At 34.3% G+C, this 18,830-nt stretch overlaps 1 protein-coding gene and 1 long non-coding RNA gene across 13 annotated transcripts; one reads left to right on the top strand and one right to left on the bottom strand.

Annotated features, from left to right (window-relative positions):
• The first annotated feature begins 1,521 nt into the window (after positions 1–1,521).
• LOC122275796 (protein NARROW LEAF 1-like) lies at positions 1,522–9,557 on the top strand. Of its 12 annotated transcripts, none has more exons than XM_043085043.1 (8): positions 1,522–1,667; positions 1,862–2,046; positions 2,311–2,480; positions 2,767–3,273; positions 4,431–4,574; positions 6,147–6,387; positions 7,372–7,872; positions 8,768–9,557. In XM_043085043.1, the coding sequence occupies exons 4-8, from the start codon at positions 2,779–2,781 to the stop codon at positions 9,193–9,195; spliced, it is 1,809 nt and encodes a 602-aa protein (XP_042940977.1). In that variant the 5' UTR covers positions 1,522–1,667; positions 1,862–2,046; positions 2,311–2,480; positions 2,767–2,778; the 3' UTR covers positions 9,196–9,557. The 12 variants fall into 12 exon arrangements, with proteins under 12 accessions (XP_042940977.1, XP_042940978.1, XP_042940976.1 ...); XM_043085044.1 differs by lacking the exon at positions 1,522–1,667 and adding an exon at positions 1,698–1,713; XM_043085042.1 differs by lacking the exon at positions 1,522–1,667 and having other exon boundaries at positions 1,722–2,046; positions 2,308–2,480.
• Positions 9,558–13,455: 3,898 nt separating this feature from the next.
• On the bottom strand, positions 13,456–17,376 carry LOC122277220. The gene is made up of 2 exons (XR_006228959.1): positions 16,407–17,376; positions 13,456–13,844 (listed from the first exon to the last, which is right to left on the bottom strand). It is a non-coding gene; the product is annotated as an uncharacterized LOC122277220 (long non-coding RNA).
• Between the last annotated feature and the right edge of the window lie 1,454 nt (positions 17,377–18,830).

Below are 18,830 nucleotides of genomic sequence, written 5' to 3' on the forward strand. Positions count from 1 at the left end.
TATATTTATTTTATAATAAAAATAATTTTATAATTTAATATATCAGATGAATTTAATTATCCTGTAAATTTACTTTTGTGACATTATTTTTTGTTAAAACATTTATCTAAAAAAAGGAGAAATATTATATTGGAATGCAAATGCATAGTAAGTTAACAAGGTTTTTTTTTTTTTTTTTTTTGATTATGTGGTAGGTCAAGACAATGATAATTGAAAATGAAAAAGAGTTTGTATTATTATCAAGGGGCATCTTGACCAATTCCACAACATCCACATCACGCCACAAACCCCGACGGCTGTTGGAAATATGATGCTGTGACGCTCGTTAAAGGCAACATCCAAATATCTATGGGGTCTACCTATTTATGAAGACGGAAAGAAAAAACGAATGACACCAAATGAGGAACGATCAAGAGAAAGTGACTAAAGTAACAATATGTTATATTTCATAATTAAATAATTAATTTTTAAAAAAAAATTTAACACGATTATAAAATTAAAATACCCATATTGGTTAAAGAGGAATAAAGAGATGTTGAAGTGTTAGGATGTCTTACGGCACTCTCAATTTATTGAAAAGGGGGTATTTGAAATATGGGCATGGTGCACTATGCTTTGATTTGGAATTTGGTGGTTGTTTGGGTGATTGAGTTTACACGTCCGACAATAGGCAGGTGAGTGCTCTTGCAAAGATCACCGTTCTTTCTTAAAGGGCCACATTGTGGTGGAGCCCATCTCAATAATTGCTTTGTTGAATTTGTCCCCATGGGTGACTTTTCTTTGGGCTCCAGGCTTATCTCTCTCAGCCACAGTTGAGCTGCAAATCATAATTTTGATGTAGAAACAAGCATATATATGATAAACATCCTGCACCCAAAAAAGAGAAAAGCTCCTGAATCACGATCTTTACAAGGGTTACAACTTCCCATTATTGATTTAAAAATGGAACTCAGTGATCAAACATCTTTTTTCTTTTTGATTCCATCACTAAGCATTAAGCAGATCTTCAAAGATATTGTATATTAATACAAACCTTCTATTTCGTAATTGAGAGATCATATGAATATGGTGATACTAAATTTATAAGATTCTTCTAGAAAGATAAGATAACTTTTCTTTGAGTGAGTTTTTGTATTTTGGGGGGGGGGGCTCTATAACTATAGTATTGAGATAAAACCCATTAAAGGAGATAAGTAAAAGTGGTAATGATATTTAAGGGATATGAGGGCACTTCTCCAACTATTTTCTTTATGCCCCACTTCTAAATTCCTCCCACCATTATCTTTTTGAAACTGCTTTTAATTATAACCTCAAAAACACCAAATGGAAAAAGCATGCATAAGCAAAGATCACATAAATATTATCTTTTGAAATAATTGTGGATGAATTTAATCATGTAAGAACAAAAGAGTACAACCCTTTCCCTTATCCTACCCATCAATAGGGTGAGAATTGAATTATTTGAGGTGAAGGGTGTGCTACTTTTGGGGAGCAAACGTGAATGGGGCCCTATATCCCCACCAGACTTAATATCAACGGGATTTGAGAAATTTTATTTTCCTCCCCCTCCATTAAAATCCTCCCACCTAGAGTTGGTGTGATTCATATGAAAGGCAAAAAAGGCAAAAGGAAAAAGAAAAGAAGCGAAGATAAAAAAAAGGAAGAAAGTGAGAAAAGTGTGAATAAAAATATATCCTTCCAAGAATAGTCCTTGTATAGTTGTATTTTTGTTCTCCCAACTTTTTTTCTTTCTAATTTCTATACTACAAAAATAGTAGATACTTCGATTTAGTTTTTTTTCTTTTTTTGCTTTTTGTTTCTCTCACAATATAGCTCTCATTCTCAGTCCATTACTCTGCAGTCTGCAGCATACCGTACCAATCTTTATGCAGTGTGTCAAATTACTTTCGTTAACGAAGTGATTGTCTATTGCCATCCTGATCTGGTAGATGATGGATGTGGTGCGAAATCTGTACTAGGGCATGAAAGTCGTCAAGAGCCTTTCCTCTGAGTCCTCTCCATCGTAGCTCCACCATTTTTTGACAGGTGAGTTCTGCCCATATAAGCGTTCAAGTTCCTATTTTTTCATATAATCTATCTGGGTTGTTTTGGGTATCTAGAAATACTCTTCCTTTCTCTTTCTTCGGTGTTGTGGCTACCTCACTCGTCGTTTTTGCTTCAGTTTTATAGTTTTGCATGATAACGTGATAGTTCTCGGTCTTTATCGGTGTCATTAAATATACATTCTTCCTGTGAGTTCACTTCTCATGTATCTTTTGATAAATCTTCTTTCCTCCTTGACCTCAGAAGACAGTACAGGTGCTGATTTTTTTTCCCGGATTTGTGCTTAAGTATTGTCGGCCCCCTGCTTCCTTTAAATGTGAGGAAAATTGGCGTACGTATCGACTTTCACTGCTTGTTTCATATTCTCGAAGACTTGTAGTATCATAAAGCTTCCATGTTGGACTCTCACACTTCTGGTTAGGACTAGTAAATCTTAGCTTTTTAATCGTGATTACTTTTTTTTTAGAAATTCTTCATATTTTTGCCAAGCTTAATAGGTTTTATGGCCAAGATGGATTTTTTAGGATTTTTATTGTTCTTATCTGTTTGTTTTATTGTTGTTACTTCAGTGTGCAGTACTTATTTGTTGGTATAACTGAAGGGTTCAAAAGTGTTGCCTTATAGTTGATGCCTTTGCCTTGTAATTCATCGAGTTTTATGACTATAAATTTGGATTTTCAAGAGACTTGGAACATTATGTAGGAGAGCCGAAAGATGGACAGGACCAGACTGGATTTAAGATTTCATCATTCAGGGTCAACACAATCAGATGAATCTGCTCTAGATTTAGAAAGGAACTACTGCTATTATCCTAATCCGCCTTCCTCATGTCCATCACCCCTTCAACCGTTTGCATCAGGTGCTCAGCACTCTGAAAGCAGTGCTGCCTACTTCTCATGGCCTCCTTCAAGTCGATTAAATGATGCGGCAGAAGATAGGGCAAACTACTTTGGAAACCTTCAAAAGGGGGTGCTTCCTGAAACACTGGGTCAGTTGCCAACGGGGCAGCGAGCTACCACCTTACTCGAGCTGATGACCATTAGGGCATTTCATAGCAAGATCTTGCGCCGGGTTAGTCTTGGCACTGCAATTGGGTTTCGAATCCAAAAGGGTGTGCTTACAGATATTCCAGCTATTCTTGTCTTCGTGGCCCGCAAAGTGCACAGGCAATGGCTCAATCACGTCCAGTGTCTACCTGCTGCCCTTGAGGTGGGGAAATTTGAGACTCGTGGCTTTGTTTTGTGTTTTTATGGGTATTTGTATCATCTCTTTATATGCTTGTTGATATTTAATATTTTGCTTGGGTGGCTACATTGAGAAAAATCCTTATATCGGATAATTTATTGAAGCAACATATTGAAGTGATAAATTGGTGTTGCATTTGCAAAAAGAATGAAGAAAAAATAGGTCACTTGTTATTGCATTCTGAAATAGATATTGCCTTATGGCAAGCTATCCTTTTGCATTGGATTGGGTATGGATTGACGGGTGGTGAATCTTTTCTAAGTGTTGTAAGGGTTGGTTTGGCAGCCAACATAGTGACAAATTATGGAAAATGATAGTGATTTGCCTAATGTGGTGAATTTGGAGGGAGATCAATGATTGAAGTTTTGTGGATTGTGAGAAGACCATGGAGGAGCTTAAGGATTTCTCTTTTTTAGATCATTTTATCATTGGATGACATCTACTTGTCTTTTTCCAATTTGATTTTTTAGACCTATTTACTCTTTCTAACTAGGTGTATCTACTGTCTGCTCCCTGTGTACTGTGGTAACCCATTTTTGGCTCATTAATAAAATTATCTTATAAAAAAGAGGTTGTACTTTGATTTGAGAGAAAACAAAGAAAATACTTCCTCTTCCAAAGTCTCTCACAATTATGCCCCAGCTCATCAACCACTGAACTATAGAGTATAGAGTGAAAGGTGATCTACTAACTCACCGCAAGGGTTATTTCTATCTTAGGGATATTGTTCATTATCAAAATTCTTCCCCTTGGATCCCTCCAACTCACACCTGCATATGCTCTTCCAAGTAAACACAGTAGCACCATGTCCTTTCAAATATCTGCTTATAATCTTCCCTCATATGTCTGTTGAGAATTATTAATAACCTTTTTAGCACTAGTTTTATTTTTTATCACATCAATTTACTATTCTGGTCCAAATATCAAAACTTTCAGATTTCTGAAATTCCCTAGACATGCTTGAAATCCAGCAAATATCTAGGGGGTCGAAAAAGAAATATGGACCTTTTAAAAATTTCTAGATTTGTACAAATGAAACTGGAAATTTCAAGCTGTCTATGTTATGGACTGAGCTCATATTTTTATTTGTAATTTGAAGCACCTTTTAATATTCGTGGCAGGGGCCAGGAGGTGTATGGTGTGACGTGGATGTCGTGGAATTCTCGTATTTTGGTGCACCTGCTCCAACTCCTAAAGAACAATTATATACAGAGCTTGTAGATGGCTTGAGGGGCAGTGATCCATGCATTGGTTCTGGCTCCCAGGTATTAGCTTATCTTGAAGAAAACTGCTGTTTTATGCCCCTGTTTAATTACAAAGAAGACACTTGAATGCAAATTTATCATGAGTCTCTGTACTGTTCAGGTTGGTTAATCCAAAGTCATCATGATGCTGGATCAGCGCTTTTAGTTAGTGCTTCAGTGGTTTTTATCAGTTTGTATTAAAAGCAAGAATCAAGATCGAACTAATTGATAAACTTCAATAGCCATGAGTATGTATCTAAAAAAACCTGATAATGATTTCTACTCTCTCTCTCTCAACTCTCCACCCTTTGGTGAAGTTGAGATGGAGGGAAGCAAACAGGTTTGATTAAAAGAAGCATTATCCTTGGAATATTTTTATTTTTTATGTTGCTGGATAGGTATTTGTTAAAATTGATCTAAAAATTACCAATATATATATATATATATATTTTAAACATAACAATATGTATTCATTATCAACTATCAATATATGTGGAAAAAATTGTAACCATATAGCTGTTTGAGAGGTTATTAAATCTAGTTTTCAATTAAAAAAAATCCTGGAATGGCTTGTGCAAAAATTGTAGTATGCATGTGTTTATTCAATCGTATTTGTAATGCGGTGATTTGGGTGGTCAGGAGCTTAGCATACATCCTTTTTATGGTACAGCATCCCACAAAAGAAAGTGGAGGCTATTGTACCGAGTTTTGGAGAATTCTTGACTACACCGTGGCAAAGCATGTATCAATCATTGTTGCTTGGAATTAGGAGTTTATGAGAATTTTTCCCTAATTATTCATTTTGTTGATGTAATGGTTGGTTTTAACAGCTGCTGCATTATATGGTAAGCAGCAAGTAAGCAAGCGAAAAAAAAAAGTGTGACTGATTTTGGCCTAGATCTTTTGTTTTTTCCTTTTTCCTGGTCCTGATTTCTGTATGTATTTAATCAAGTGAAATTCATTTTTTCCATGTACTTATCAAAAAATACTTTTTCCATGTCCTTGATTGGTTAAATCTAAATATCAGCCTTCATCTCTTGGCTGAAAAGTGATTTATTTAGTTTCCAGTCAGTATACACCCATTAATGAAATCAGCACAATTTAAATAGCTTCTTTGAGCAGGATGGTGACAACTGCCCACCCGAAGCAACAAGATGATAACATCGTGCAATTCATAGATATTCCTTTTTTCACTCTTTGTATCAGTATACTATTGGCTTTGCTTATTTAAGTTAAGACACAAAAAGGTTCTTCCTGAATTTCTGAGTCATGCTACTGTACCTGACCTGCTACAGAATTTAACATGGTTAATCTCTTCAACTACTCTTTTTAAGTATTTTCAAACTATCTCCAGCTTTGGTAAATATTCAAACCTGAAATTGAGAAGTATTTTTTTTTCAATCATATGCAGTCATTATTTGTTTTTGTATTCAATGGTAATTTAGTATTATGCTTGATCAAATTGTTTCCCCATAGTCCTTTTTGCCAGGTCTATGCCTGAAATTCAATTTTGCTTGTGAGATCTGTAACACTCTGCAGACTTGTGTGCTCTCCTTTGCCCCTGAAATTACCTATTGCTTCTTGCCTGTATAGGTTGCAAGCCAAGAGACTTATGGAACTTTGGGTGCTATTGTAAAAAGCCGAACTGGAAATAGACAGGTTGGTTTCCTTACCAATCGGCATGTGGCAGTAGATTTGGACTACCCAAACCAAAAGATGTTTCATCCGCTGCCACCCAGCCTTGGACCTGGGGTGTATCTTGGTGCTGTAGAGAGGGCAACGTCATTTATAACAGATATTCTTTGGTATGACATCTTTGCTGGAACAAACCCAGGTAATGCAGTTCCAGATTGCAGTTTTCATTATAAATGATATTGAGGAACCTGCTTCTAATATTCAGAAAGGTGCTATCTTGCTGTCTAAAAAGATTGCTTGGGATCATCGATTGGAAAATGCTTCTTGAGCAAGACTGGAAAGCTAAAAGATAAAAGAAAAATGAAAATCAGATCATGAGACTGTGATTAGATCGTGGTTTAAGACTGATAGTTTAGTTGATTCCAGTCGGGACCAGCTCACTCAATATTTGTTATTTAATACTTTGCGCTTATGATTATGAGTATAACTAGTATATCAGGCTGTTCTTTGGATCAAAATGAAGTCAACCCAAATTTCTTTCCCAACCTGCAATTATTCTAAAAATGAAATGCATTCTCCACCCCCCCCCCCCCCCCTAACCAAACAACCTCCCGCCTGTACTGAAGCAACCATAGCTCAGCGGCACAAGCTGTTCTATATCTTCCTAACCCAGAAACATTCACGTGCACTATACATCAGCCCAGACTGAACTAAGCCTAGCTACACTGGTTTGAACCTGGGTGGGGCCTTGTATCCTTTCGATCTGTTGATTGCTGGTTTCTCAGAGATATGGTAGATCTTTAATGATAATGCTTACAAGGTTTGATATGGGGGTAGAGTGATGAGGCAGAATGTACTTTTGGCTTACATTTAAGGAGGCAAAATGGGTTAAATGTATTGAATATTTTTTGTTATCCATGCAGAGTAGGCTCCTTTGAGCTTTGCCTGAAGAACTGTGTAATCCTCTCTCTTGTGAATCTTTTGGCTTTGTGCTGATTTAACCTTTCGAGCTTATTTTAAAATTTGGAAGTATCCTGGATTAGTGGTAATCTTCCCTAGTTGGATCTGTCACTTTTCTATTTGAATATCTTAGTAGAGCAAGATTGTGTAATTTCACACGTGCTAATTTTCTCATTGCATTCTGACCCCCGCACATGCCCATGTTGACTTGATGATCATGCAGAAACATTTGTACGAGCTGATGGGGCCTTCATACCTTTTGCGGAAGATTTTAACATGAACAATGTGTCTACATCTGTAAAAGGTGTGGGTGAGATAGGTGATGTAAACACCATAGATTTGCAGTCTCCTATTAACAGTCTCATTGGACGGCAAGTGGTCAAAGTTGGAAGAAGTTCTGGGTTGACTGTAGGGACCATAATGGCCTATGCCCTAGAGTATAATGACGAAAAAGGGATTTGTTTCTTTACTGATTTTCTTGTTGTTGGAGAGAATCAGCAGACATTTGACCTTGAAGGTGATAGCGGAAGCCTTATTCTCTTAACTGGCCAGAACAGGGAGAAGCCACGACCTGTTGGGATCATTTGGGGTGGGACAGCTAATCGGGGTCGGTTGAAACTAAAAGTTGGACAATCCCCAGAAAATTGGACCAGCGGAGTTGATCTTGGACGCCTTATTGACCTTCTTGAACTTGATCTCATCATAACCAGTGAAGGGCTTCAAGGTTTGTGCTTCTGAACCATGCTTATATCTTTTCCTTGTGTACTTGACTTCCTGGTTACTTCCGTGGTCCATTTTCTATGGTATGAAGGGCATGCTTATTGTATCACACAAAACAGTAAATTACGGTTTGACCCTCAAACTTGGCCCTAAGTATAGCAGTTTTGTCTAACTGTGAAGGTCAATTAAATGTGTAGAAATTAATGGCTTTGTTGCCAAACGTTACTTGTCCTTCTTGGGATGAAAGTTTGGGTCAAACCATGTGTGATATTTGTGTGCAAGGGGATTTTCCACTCAAGTAGCATGCAATATTGCTAAGGTGGCTCGACTTTGTTTTCACAAGTTTTTTGGGAAAGACAAAATAGTTGTGTGAGTCACTCGCAAGCTCCTGTTCTTTTCAGGTGATGTTGTTATATTACATATATATAATTATTTGGTTAACATGGAAAAAATTGAAAACTAGTTTCAAATATTGAGGCCCCGTGTAGTTTCCCTGTACACTTCCTAATGGAATGATATGCAACTTTTCTCATTCACTCCTGCATAAAATTTTTGAAGAGCATGTCTCTTACCTTACATAGGACCAAGCTATTGGGCTCAAAACATAAAGAGGACTAAGCAATTGGTTTAATCATCTTTTTTCAGAAACCTTCATTATAAAAGCGTAGGAAACGTTCTCAGATACTGCTAAAAGTTCTCAATTCAAGTTTAATGACAAGGATGTTGAGATAAGACATTGTAGCCTGATTGTTTGGTTTTTGATAAACTGAGAGAGCTGCATTTTGAAACTTGTGGGGGGTGACTCCTCTCAGGAGAAGGGGTGGAAGTCGCAAAGTCAAAATGTTTTCTGCGTGTTTATCACTAACACGTGACTTCTCTATTGTTTTATTGTTATTTAGCTGCGATGCAAGAGCAGAGGAATGCTTCAGCAGCAGGGATTGGTTCCACAGTTGGGGAGTCATCTCCTGCTGATCGGGTGCCATCAAAATATAGAATTGAAGAGAACTTTGAGACACTTGGTTTCAATGTCCGGCATGTTCCAGTTCAGCTCGAGCCATATAAGGAAAAGAATCCACCATACATGCAAGAGTTTTATATAGAAAATGGAATCAAAACATCTCTGAGTGTAGAACACCAATTCATGCCAGGTTTTGCTGCCAGATCTCCAGTTCGTCAAAGCAGCGGAGAGAATCATCTAGAATCTAAAAATCTCTCAGCATTGAGGAATGGCTCTGATGAAGAGGTTTTTGTCTCTCTGCAGTTAGGTGAGCCCGAATCAAAGAGAGGAAAGCATTCCAATTGTTCCTTTGGCATCCAAGAACCATAATGAAGAGGGAACAAGAAACTTGTTCACACAATTGCTCATCTATTCTCGCTTTTAATTGCGGGGATATGAATCCTGAATTGCTAGTATCTCCAGTGTCAAAACTGCAAAGAAAATGAGGTTCATCTACTTTGGGACCGATTACCATTCTTTTTAGCTTGTTTTGGTCAAGGTTATAACCACTATAGGCCGTTACATATATGAGTCATATAATATTTCAATTTCACTTTTATCTTTGATCTGTACCATTGGAAGTCATAGTTACATGAGCGCCCTCCTGAAATGGGAGTGTGAAAACAGATATTGTAAGTCAAGCATATTGTAAAATGTTAATTTTGGCGAGCAGCCTGGTTTATTTAGTACCACATAGATGGGTCCTTATTTCTCTCTTTTTGTGCTTATTGTAAAACAGTGTGTGTGTGTGTGTATACACGTATCTCAGTGTGTCAACTGTTAATAAAGCAAACTCATAATTTTCCTCGTAGGTTGTAAATGAAAGTGTCAAAAAAATCCATAATCTTAAAGGTTAGAATTTCACGTTAAGGTTAAAGGGCATGTCTCCTTTCTTCCACTTCTGCATTTTCTGTCTCATCTCTCCACCACAAAAGCAATGCTATTATGTTTTGGTTTTTGGACTTGTCGGCTGTATTAACGTATTTACATTTTGTATTATTTAAAGATCAATTGCATCAAGTAAAGACAACCACAGTTATGATGGTCAGTAGACGCACATATTACACAGATCATTGGACTTGAGTTTAGTGGAATGTTATTTTTAAGTCAGAAAGGTGTTGAGAATTATTACATTATTTAGAAAGGGGTTAAAGGCCTTGGGGCTAACTTAATTAGATGGCAAAGTGTCTCGGTTTATTGAAACCCGAGAATGCCCTAATTATAAGTGCTATGTGGTTTACATGTCACAAAAGATACATACAATAATAGCTAGGCAAGAGTTGCAAACTTTTAATGAAAAGATTAAAATTTTCATCCTCATAATCTACTTAAAATTTTTAACATGATATTTGATGATTTCATACAATATCAAAGCAAAGAACTCCGATTCGAATCTTGATTCGACGGGAGCTGCCAATTTGAACATCCAAAACAATATTGTGTATAGCAATTGCTGAGTTCAAATGGACGGAAGATAAATCTAATAAACTTATAGACTAGAAGTAAATATTCAAAGAAAGACAGGAAAGAGAAGCCTAAACATATATGCATCTTGGATTGAAAAATATAGGGTCCAATTGCAATTATTCTCTGTGAGAATGTCGAAGTAGCTAGAAACGAGTAGTACTGCATAATTTCATTTCATTTGGTTTCATATCACATGAGCAAGCAGTATATATGCAAGCTGGCATGAGATTGCAATTGTGACTACTCATTTGAAGAGGAAGATAAAGGTATTTTGTCATTTACGTTAGGCCAATCGACGCTTTTGACTTATGACAAGGAGACGATAATCAGCCATAACCGACAGCACAGTTTGCTGGCTTGCCTGCTTGATTGCTTATCTTGATTTAAGACGTATTAACCACTTCTATTTACCTTAAGGGCCAGACCAGACGATGATCGATAATGACAATTTTGTTCATCTTTTATCACTCAGATCTCTTTTTGCTATGCTCTCCCTGTAGATCAGTAGATTTATATACAGGACAATAGACATCGATCTATATGTATGACGCAGTTGTGATGTTGCATATATATATATATATATATATAAAAGCATATATGCATATGTTGGTCATGGTGTTCTTATAGTTTTAATTAAATTCAATTTTTGGATATGATTTTTATGATTAATTGATTTGATAAATGTTTTAGTCAAAAAGAGATTTTATAAAAGTAAACTCATAAACTGATATGACTTAATGTCGTAAGTTAGATTGTGAAGTTACTTTTATTGTAAAATAGATTTAACGTATTATATGAAAGTCATACTTATTTACATAACCATAACACTTCTCGATATTTCTTGAAATGTGTACCCTATAATATAATAATTACTTACTTTCAATTTATATATATCTTCCTTTATGATTAATTACGTATGTTGAGCCATAAATTCTAATATTGGTCGTTTGTGGTACACGTTGTAATTTTTCATAGTTAATGTTCAAATTGCAAATAGGTGATAGTTGGGGGTATAAAATCTAATTTCCTCTAATGTTTGTGATCAATTAATTAAGAGATTCCCCATTTTTCATATAGTACTGGTCCACATGCATATACAAAGACTACTCTTAGTAGATCATGTCGGAAACTCAAATATATTGTATGAGACTTAACATGGTCCACGTACATATACATACATACACATAATTATTGTAGATGCTAGGAAGCTTATAAGTAGATAAGGATAATTGCGGTTATCAAATTCATCTCAATTCATCTTATTTAATCATTGTAATTTTTTCAACTGTCAACACAAAATATAATAAATAATTCAATTTTTTTAAAATTTATAATAATAATAATATTAAAAAAATAATATTTTATTCAACTCTAAATTTTCATTTCAATTTATCTCAACTCAACTCACTATCCAAACCAACCAGCCTAACTAGCCCCTAAGTAACTCCATCTAAACGGCGAATTAATCAACCTTCCAAAAGTGAGTTAATGCATATTGTATATCTATTCCTCTTCAAAGACATTTGAACGATCATGATTAGAAATACGTTATCTTACTCTGTTTTATTTAAAATTTTCTCTTGGTAACCAAACATGGTCTTAATCTCTATCAGGGCCATGATCTGGTATGAGAGCCTTTTTTTTTTTTTGGGTATGAGAGCCTATTTATGCATGCATGTCATAATGTTGTTTAATTTCTTGTTGATTTTAAAGTATAGTTTGTTGATCAGTACCATACACAATTAAGGTATCATGCATTAGACATCAATGTTGTTGTTTACTACATACACGCTTAAGAGTATTGGCATTGAATTGGTCTTCTCAATATTTAAAATTTGAAAAATGTATAACTTTTTAACTTTTAACTAATCATTCAACACTTAAAATCTACATTAGATTAGCCATCACACTCTCTATAATAATAAAATATTATTATTTTTTATTATTTATATTTCTTTAATTAATTTTTACTTTTTTAATAATTTTTTATTTTAATTTCGTAATCTTCAATAACCTTTAACAATTATATTTATTTTTATTTTCACAATCCAACAATCTATAATATAATAATCTCATATGTACATAAATGATAAAATCTCATATTATATAAATAAAAATATTACATGTATAATTCATAAAAATTTTATATCTATAATATAATAATCTCAAATGTGAGATGAATGTGAGACAATAAATAATAAAATATTAATTTAAAGAAGTTATAGTTATTTTCATATATGGAATATGAGATAGATTTATTGTAATTAATATTTTATATAAAAATTATTTAATTAATTTAATGTAAATTCAATTTCGTTAACATTTTATAAAATATAAAAAGGACTGACATTTTACTAATCCAATTCCTTCACTCTAAAATGGCTAATTAAGATCGGACTCCACACAAATTAAGGTTCGTGAACAACGAACCAAATGGTATATATGCATGATCATGATCATGTCATGTCATCGATGATCCAGTACTCGATTGGTAATTACCACTCACATGAATAAATACCTTTGATTGAACGTTGCTTCTGATTAGGACAACGTATCTGCTAAAAAACAGGTCGAGATAACGTACTACGTGTCACTTCTTTGATCGGTATGGTACGAGAGTATAGAGCTGGCCGGAGTACTCATTCAGTACTGCTCAGTTTACAGATATATACCAGCTAACTAGCCTCAATTATTTTCCATTTTATAATCTATTAATTGCTGTTTGATTGAACACTTTTCAAATGTATATTAGTTCCGTCCGTCCATCCATCCATCGTATCCATCAGGTATCTGTCAGTAGATATTAATGTAATCAGCTTTATTAGATTAAGTCGAAAAATGTAGTCAACATACAGTCAGCTTTATAAAATAAATAAAAAAAAATTATAAAAAAATTATTTTATATTCAAGAGACCTACATGAATAAAAAAAAATTATAAAAATAAATTTTTTTTCTATATAAATTTCATATTAATTTATTTTTTTCTCCACGACTACACGTCAATTATATTTTTCGATTACAAAAAATATTTCTCTTAATGTAATCTTGATGAGGATCCTCTATATTAAGTTTCAATTTTTAATTTTTTTTTTTTTTTAAGGGGGCAGTGAGCACTGAGCATCTAGCATCAAATTAGGGGCATACCCAGAATGAATGAATAATGACCCTACAATATTCTGATTGATACATATATATATCCAGTACGTACCATCATGATCTGGTACTGGTGATTTAGATTCTCAACAAGATGATCAGAACCAGTCCAGTAGTACTCATGAGTGCGTAGAAAATATCACGAATGACTAATCACTATACAATCTTCAGTTTCAGCACACAAATTCATGATAATGAGAACTCTAATTTTTTTTTGTAAATATAATCAGAGCTATAATTACTTGCGTATTTGTATCAAAATCTCATGGGCGAAAAACAGTAGCTAGCTTGCTTTCATCTCATAGGCAAATAGGCAAATACACACGTAGCAGCCAGCCGCGCGCTCCCCTTCAGACAGCTGAAATATTGAAAAATGTGCATGCATGCAACTCATGGTAGCTTAGATCAGATATAACATGCATACATGGGCACGCCCATGCATATATATATATATATATATATATTATATAGATAGATAGATAGATAGATAACTTGCAGGGGTGCAATATATATGCAAATATCAGTCCCGAGCAAAGCTGAGAGAAGTGCATTAATAGTGATAATTCATGACACGATGATGATGCTTTATATATATATATATATAAACATGGAGTTATGTTTCCATGAAGTACTCACGTACATATAATTAACACTACCATCCTTAATTAATTATTCTTAGGTGACACGAGTACTTAGTGTTATAAAGACACTTCGTCATCTAATATTTCGCATGTGTGTTCATGTTATTAAGCGAAAATTAAATCATGCATGTGGAAAAAAATTAAATTTTAACTTATAAAATTAAAGTTAATATATATATACATCCAATTACATAAAATCACTATAAAATCAAGACAGATATATATGCTATTCCCATATATACATCAAGCAGGCTTGCATGCAATTACTAGTCATATCACTAAAGTTTTAAGTCATGATCACCAATTAGGATACTTTTGAAAATTGATTCATATCATGCTCAAGTATATACATGCGCGCAAACGGAAAATGCATGGACATAAATATTTTGGAAGGTTTTGCTTTACTAAGTTATATAAATGCAGCTTAGAATTCTTCGATCGGATCGATCGAGAAGTACTGATCATCCAGAAAATTAGAAGCAAAATCTTATGCTAACATGATATATATGTTGGAAATTTAATTAGTGGCTAAGAAATTAGCTACTCATACATCATGTATTTATAACTAGAATAAAAGGACGACGGGCAGCAGTACTGAAATAAAAGCGAAAGATCAGAGCAGCAACGTATTAATTAACACATGGCCATTAATATTTGGCCGGCGCCGGCCCTTAAAATATTGAAATGGCAAAACCCATGCCAATTATTGATTCCTACGTACCATATTATATATCACTATCATGAAGAATGCCAATAATACTGAATGAATTCTGTCAAGTGTATTTTATGCCAAACAGTACTGATGTATCTCTCGGCCTATATATTGGACTTGTGGCACCTTATTGATCAACAGACAGACGTTGCGTACAATTTCCAAAAGAATTATTGCATGTTTTCATTCAATAAAGTTAACAAATTGAACAGATCAACATTTTCGGAAAGTATAATGATAACATTGTGTATGTAAATGTACTCTAGCTCTCACGCGCCATGCATATGCATACACAAACACACACACATATATATAGAATTTAAGTAAATCCTTTTAAGACATTTTTCTTAGATATATAGCAAGTACTGCATGTAGTAACATGTCAGTCTTCCTGCTTACGAACAGTACGTGATACTCAATTCCTTTGTATTTCAATGGAGACAAATACTTATATACATGCATGTCAGCTTTCCTTATGCAGGTACTTATATATATATATTTTGATAAGTACTTATATATATATATATATCATGTATGTATTAATTGTACATACGTGCAGATGCGTGAGCTTGTAGGTATGATTTCTAAAATGAAGAACTAAGAAATATCGTGTGGTTGAACAGAAAAATATAATTAGAGTTATAATATGTTAGGTATGAAATGAGTTTGTACGTCTTGGGCATAATATATATACTGTTGACTACACCACTCTGTAAAACTCCATTAATTTCACAGTCAATATATCCGGCCACCTGATGAATGGTATTGATTGTTGCGGTTCAACTTACAATTTTTTATGCCAGCTCAGTTGCATATGTTGTCTTTATTGTTATAGACTTATTTAAACTGGTAGATCATGAACATTAACAAACTGGCCGACACATACCTAGATCGTGACAAAGGTAAAACCATATTAATCACACCCGCATTGAGCAGTCCCTTTTTTTCTGATCAGAAGATCGATGTATGAAATTAAGCGTGGTACGTATCTGTGTGTACAACTTCGTGTGAAGTCGTCCTAGACTCCTAGCAGCCAAAAGTACGGACAACTAATTTATAGGCTTTAGAATGCCATACATTAACTGTCAAAGCTCGTTGGCTTGACTTGGGAACTTGTTTACCATTATGGAACTTCTAGATACTACCAGCGACATCAGGACAAAAATGCACAGGGCCACAGGCCTTGCGAGAGAGAGAGAGAGAGAGCTGTGAGGAGACTTTCGTTTTCATATTGTATTTATTAAGAGGCATGGTTGGTACTGGCTGAGTTGAAAACTCATGAAGCTTTGACAGCATGAACAGATCGATGGATGTGTAAGCATATTATATATATATATATATATATATGCATCTTCGTGCATGTCATGTATATATGTATGCAAATCATGACATAATGACATTATGTATGTGGACGACCAAATAAACAGGTTTTGAATATAGAATACAATCAGTACTACCACAGGATGAATTTATCAATATACTTCTAAATCAACAACAACAAAAATTGCTCGAGAAAAAGATACAAGAAATAAAAGAAAATATAAATTAACATTGGAAGAACATGTACCTTCTCATCTGGAATGCATTTGCGGGCTACGGACCATTAATTATATATATATGCACCCTCAAAAGAGGTCATATATACACAGATATATAAGCATGAATGCAAAAGCTTCTTCCCTTTGTTGGAAGTGAGTGATTGAAGCTGCAGGATGACCTGATATTGGAACCATATCTACGAAGCTAGCTAGCAGAAGTGGAATGAGATCTAATTTCTAGTGTGTTATTTGAATCCCTTTTGGCTTACTCGAATTAAAACCCCTTTAAAAAAACTAAACTAAATGCCTGTATATCTATATATATATATAAATATACCCTCAAATATATATCAAAGAATGGAAGCAAGAAAGAGAATTGGTGATCTAAAGCTGGAGATGATCTATCTATCTATATAAATATATATATAGCTAAATTTTCCGGTGCAAGATTTGCCCTAGAATAGTCTCGGAGGGATATATAGGTTCTTACCAGATCATGCTGGCAGCTTCAACCTCTCAATTAACCAACATATACCAGGCAGACACGTACGTGAGATCGACGAACGGAGAAAAAATATTAAGGAATAGCATCTCATGGCCGGCCTCTGTTGGAAATTAAGCAGCTTTAAGGAACACCGGAAACTGAATTCACTCTTCCATTAAGATTGCCAAAAGAAGGCACGGGATATGCACTCTGATCTTATGGAGGGGACCGGCCTCGTGACTCGGCCCTCCCCATCTTTATAAATGCTTATTCATGCTTTATGCTTATGCACCTCTCTCTTCGAGGTTCGGCCTCTTCTTCATGAAGTAGTACTGTGCCATAGATGGAGTATTTAATGGCGGGTTTTGGTCCTTTTACAGCTATTGACACTGACCTGTTGGCTCTCTCTCTCTCTCTCTCTCTCTCTCTCTCTCTCTCTCTCTCTCTCTCTCTCCAGTAACCAGTTGCAATTTTGCATAATTAATTTTCACATTATAGATTAAATGAACAGGGGACCAGTGCCTCCTGTCAACGACTTGGATAAACTATTCTCAACTCATATTAGCTGTATTTTTTTTCAATTTCTTGATAATTAACTGAGTTAAGGCTATACTTAATTAATCAAAATTAAAAATCTAATCTCATCTCATTTTAATTTATTATTATATTTTTTTAAAATTTTCATACAAAATATAATAAACAATTTAACTTTTTCATATCTTAATACAAAATTAATATTAAAAAATTATATTATAATAATATTTTATTCATTATTATTTAAAACATCTCATCTTATTTCATCTCATCTGTATAACAAAACTGAGTTATATTTTATATATAAAAAATCATTTAACAACATGATTTGTTTTTACAAACTATTTCAACTCAACTCATCTCATCTCATTTAATCATTATAACTTTTTTAAATTTCCACATAAAATAAAATAAACAATTCAATTTTTTTTAAATCTCAAAATAAAAATAATATTAAAAAAATATATTCTAATAATATTTTATTCACTTTTCAATTTTAATCTCAAATAATCTTATCTTATTTGTGAAAACAAACGAGACAATATTTATGTCCAACTCAAGGTGTCATGCATGGTTAATTTTAGAAAGTTCCTTTTCTTCCTTTTCTACTTGTGGTTATATGCAATACATAAAATATATAATATGCTGCTAGCTAGATCTACCCCGAAGAATAACAAATTTATCCACCACTTACATCACTTGGATCATCAGTTCTATTTACAAAAGCAGGCGATTTAAGACATGATTTACTAAAGTCTTAGCCATGTGCTTATAAGTGACCGATTGGTCCCTACAGCTAGCTATATATACAAGTCGACCGAATAATAATACTCATCATGTGCCATTATTTTTTTGGTAATTAACTAGTCGTGATGATAACAGTTGCATTATTTATAGATATTAAGAGGGGCATGAATAATATTTAGGTAGCTTGCAAGCTGGTTGGTGTCTGGTGGAATCAGTTGATGATCGAGCAGCCAGCTAGCTGGGTGCGCAGGCATGCTGCATGCATGCCTCCCTTTTGTCTTTAGTTTTGGGTGGTTCCTTTGTCTCTGGTGCCTTCGGTTGACAAACAATGACATATATATAGACAAGCCCTAATGGAATGGAAAGGACCACACCTTTTTAAACACTAGGGTTTCATTAATTAATAATCATTACAAAAAAAATAGATTTTTATAAATAATTTATTGCAACGAAAAGATTATTAGTAATCAATCCGTTTTTCTTGCCGTGAATATTAATAGGAAAGGGGTCCCATGTTTTACTTGTTAATTGATATCTCGATTGATCATTAAGCAGGTAGGTGCATGTGGTATATATAATTAAAGCATGCAGCTAGCTAGCGGCCTAAAATATCTTAGTTTTATATTTTCTTTAGTTTTCCTATACATTTTGGTCCCACTGTGTGTTTGATTTCTCACCTATATATTCT

This window comes from Carya illinoinensis, chromosome 9 (genome assembly GCF_018687715.1).
Source record: "Carya illinoinensis cultivar Pawnee chromosome 9, C.illinoinensisPawnee_v1, whole genome shotgun sequence".
In the NCBI taxonomy this organism is placed as follows: Eukaryota; Viridiplantae; Streptophyta; class Magnoliopsida; order Fagales; family Juglandaceae; genus Carya; species Carya illinoinensis.

Bases quoted from the DNA above. Each gene is read 5' to 3' on its own strand.
- LOC122275796 (XM_043085043.1), top strand. From the start codon at position 2,779: ATGGACAGGACCAGACTGGATTTAAGATTTCATCATTCAGGGTCAACA. The intron at 3,274-4,430 runs GTGGGGAAATTT...TATTCGTGGCAG, and splicing joins GTCTACCTGCTGCCCTTGAG to GGGCCAGGAGGTGTATGGTG. The intron at 6,388-7,371 runs GTAATGCAGTTC...ATGATCATGCAG, and splicing joins CTTTGCTGGAACAAACCCAG to AAACATTTGTACGAGCTGAT.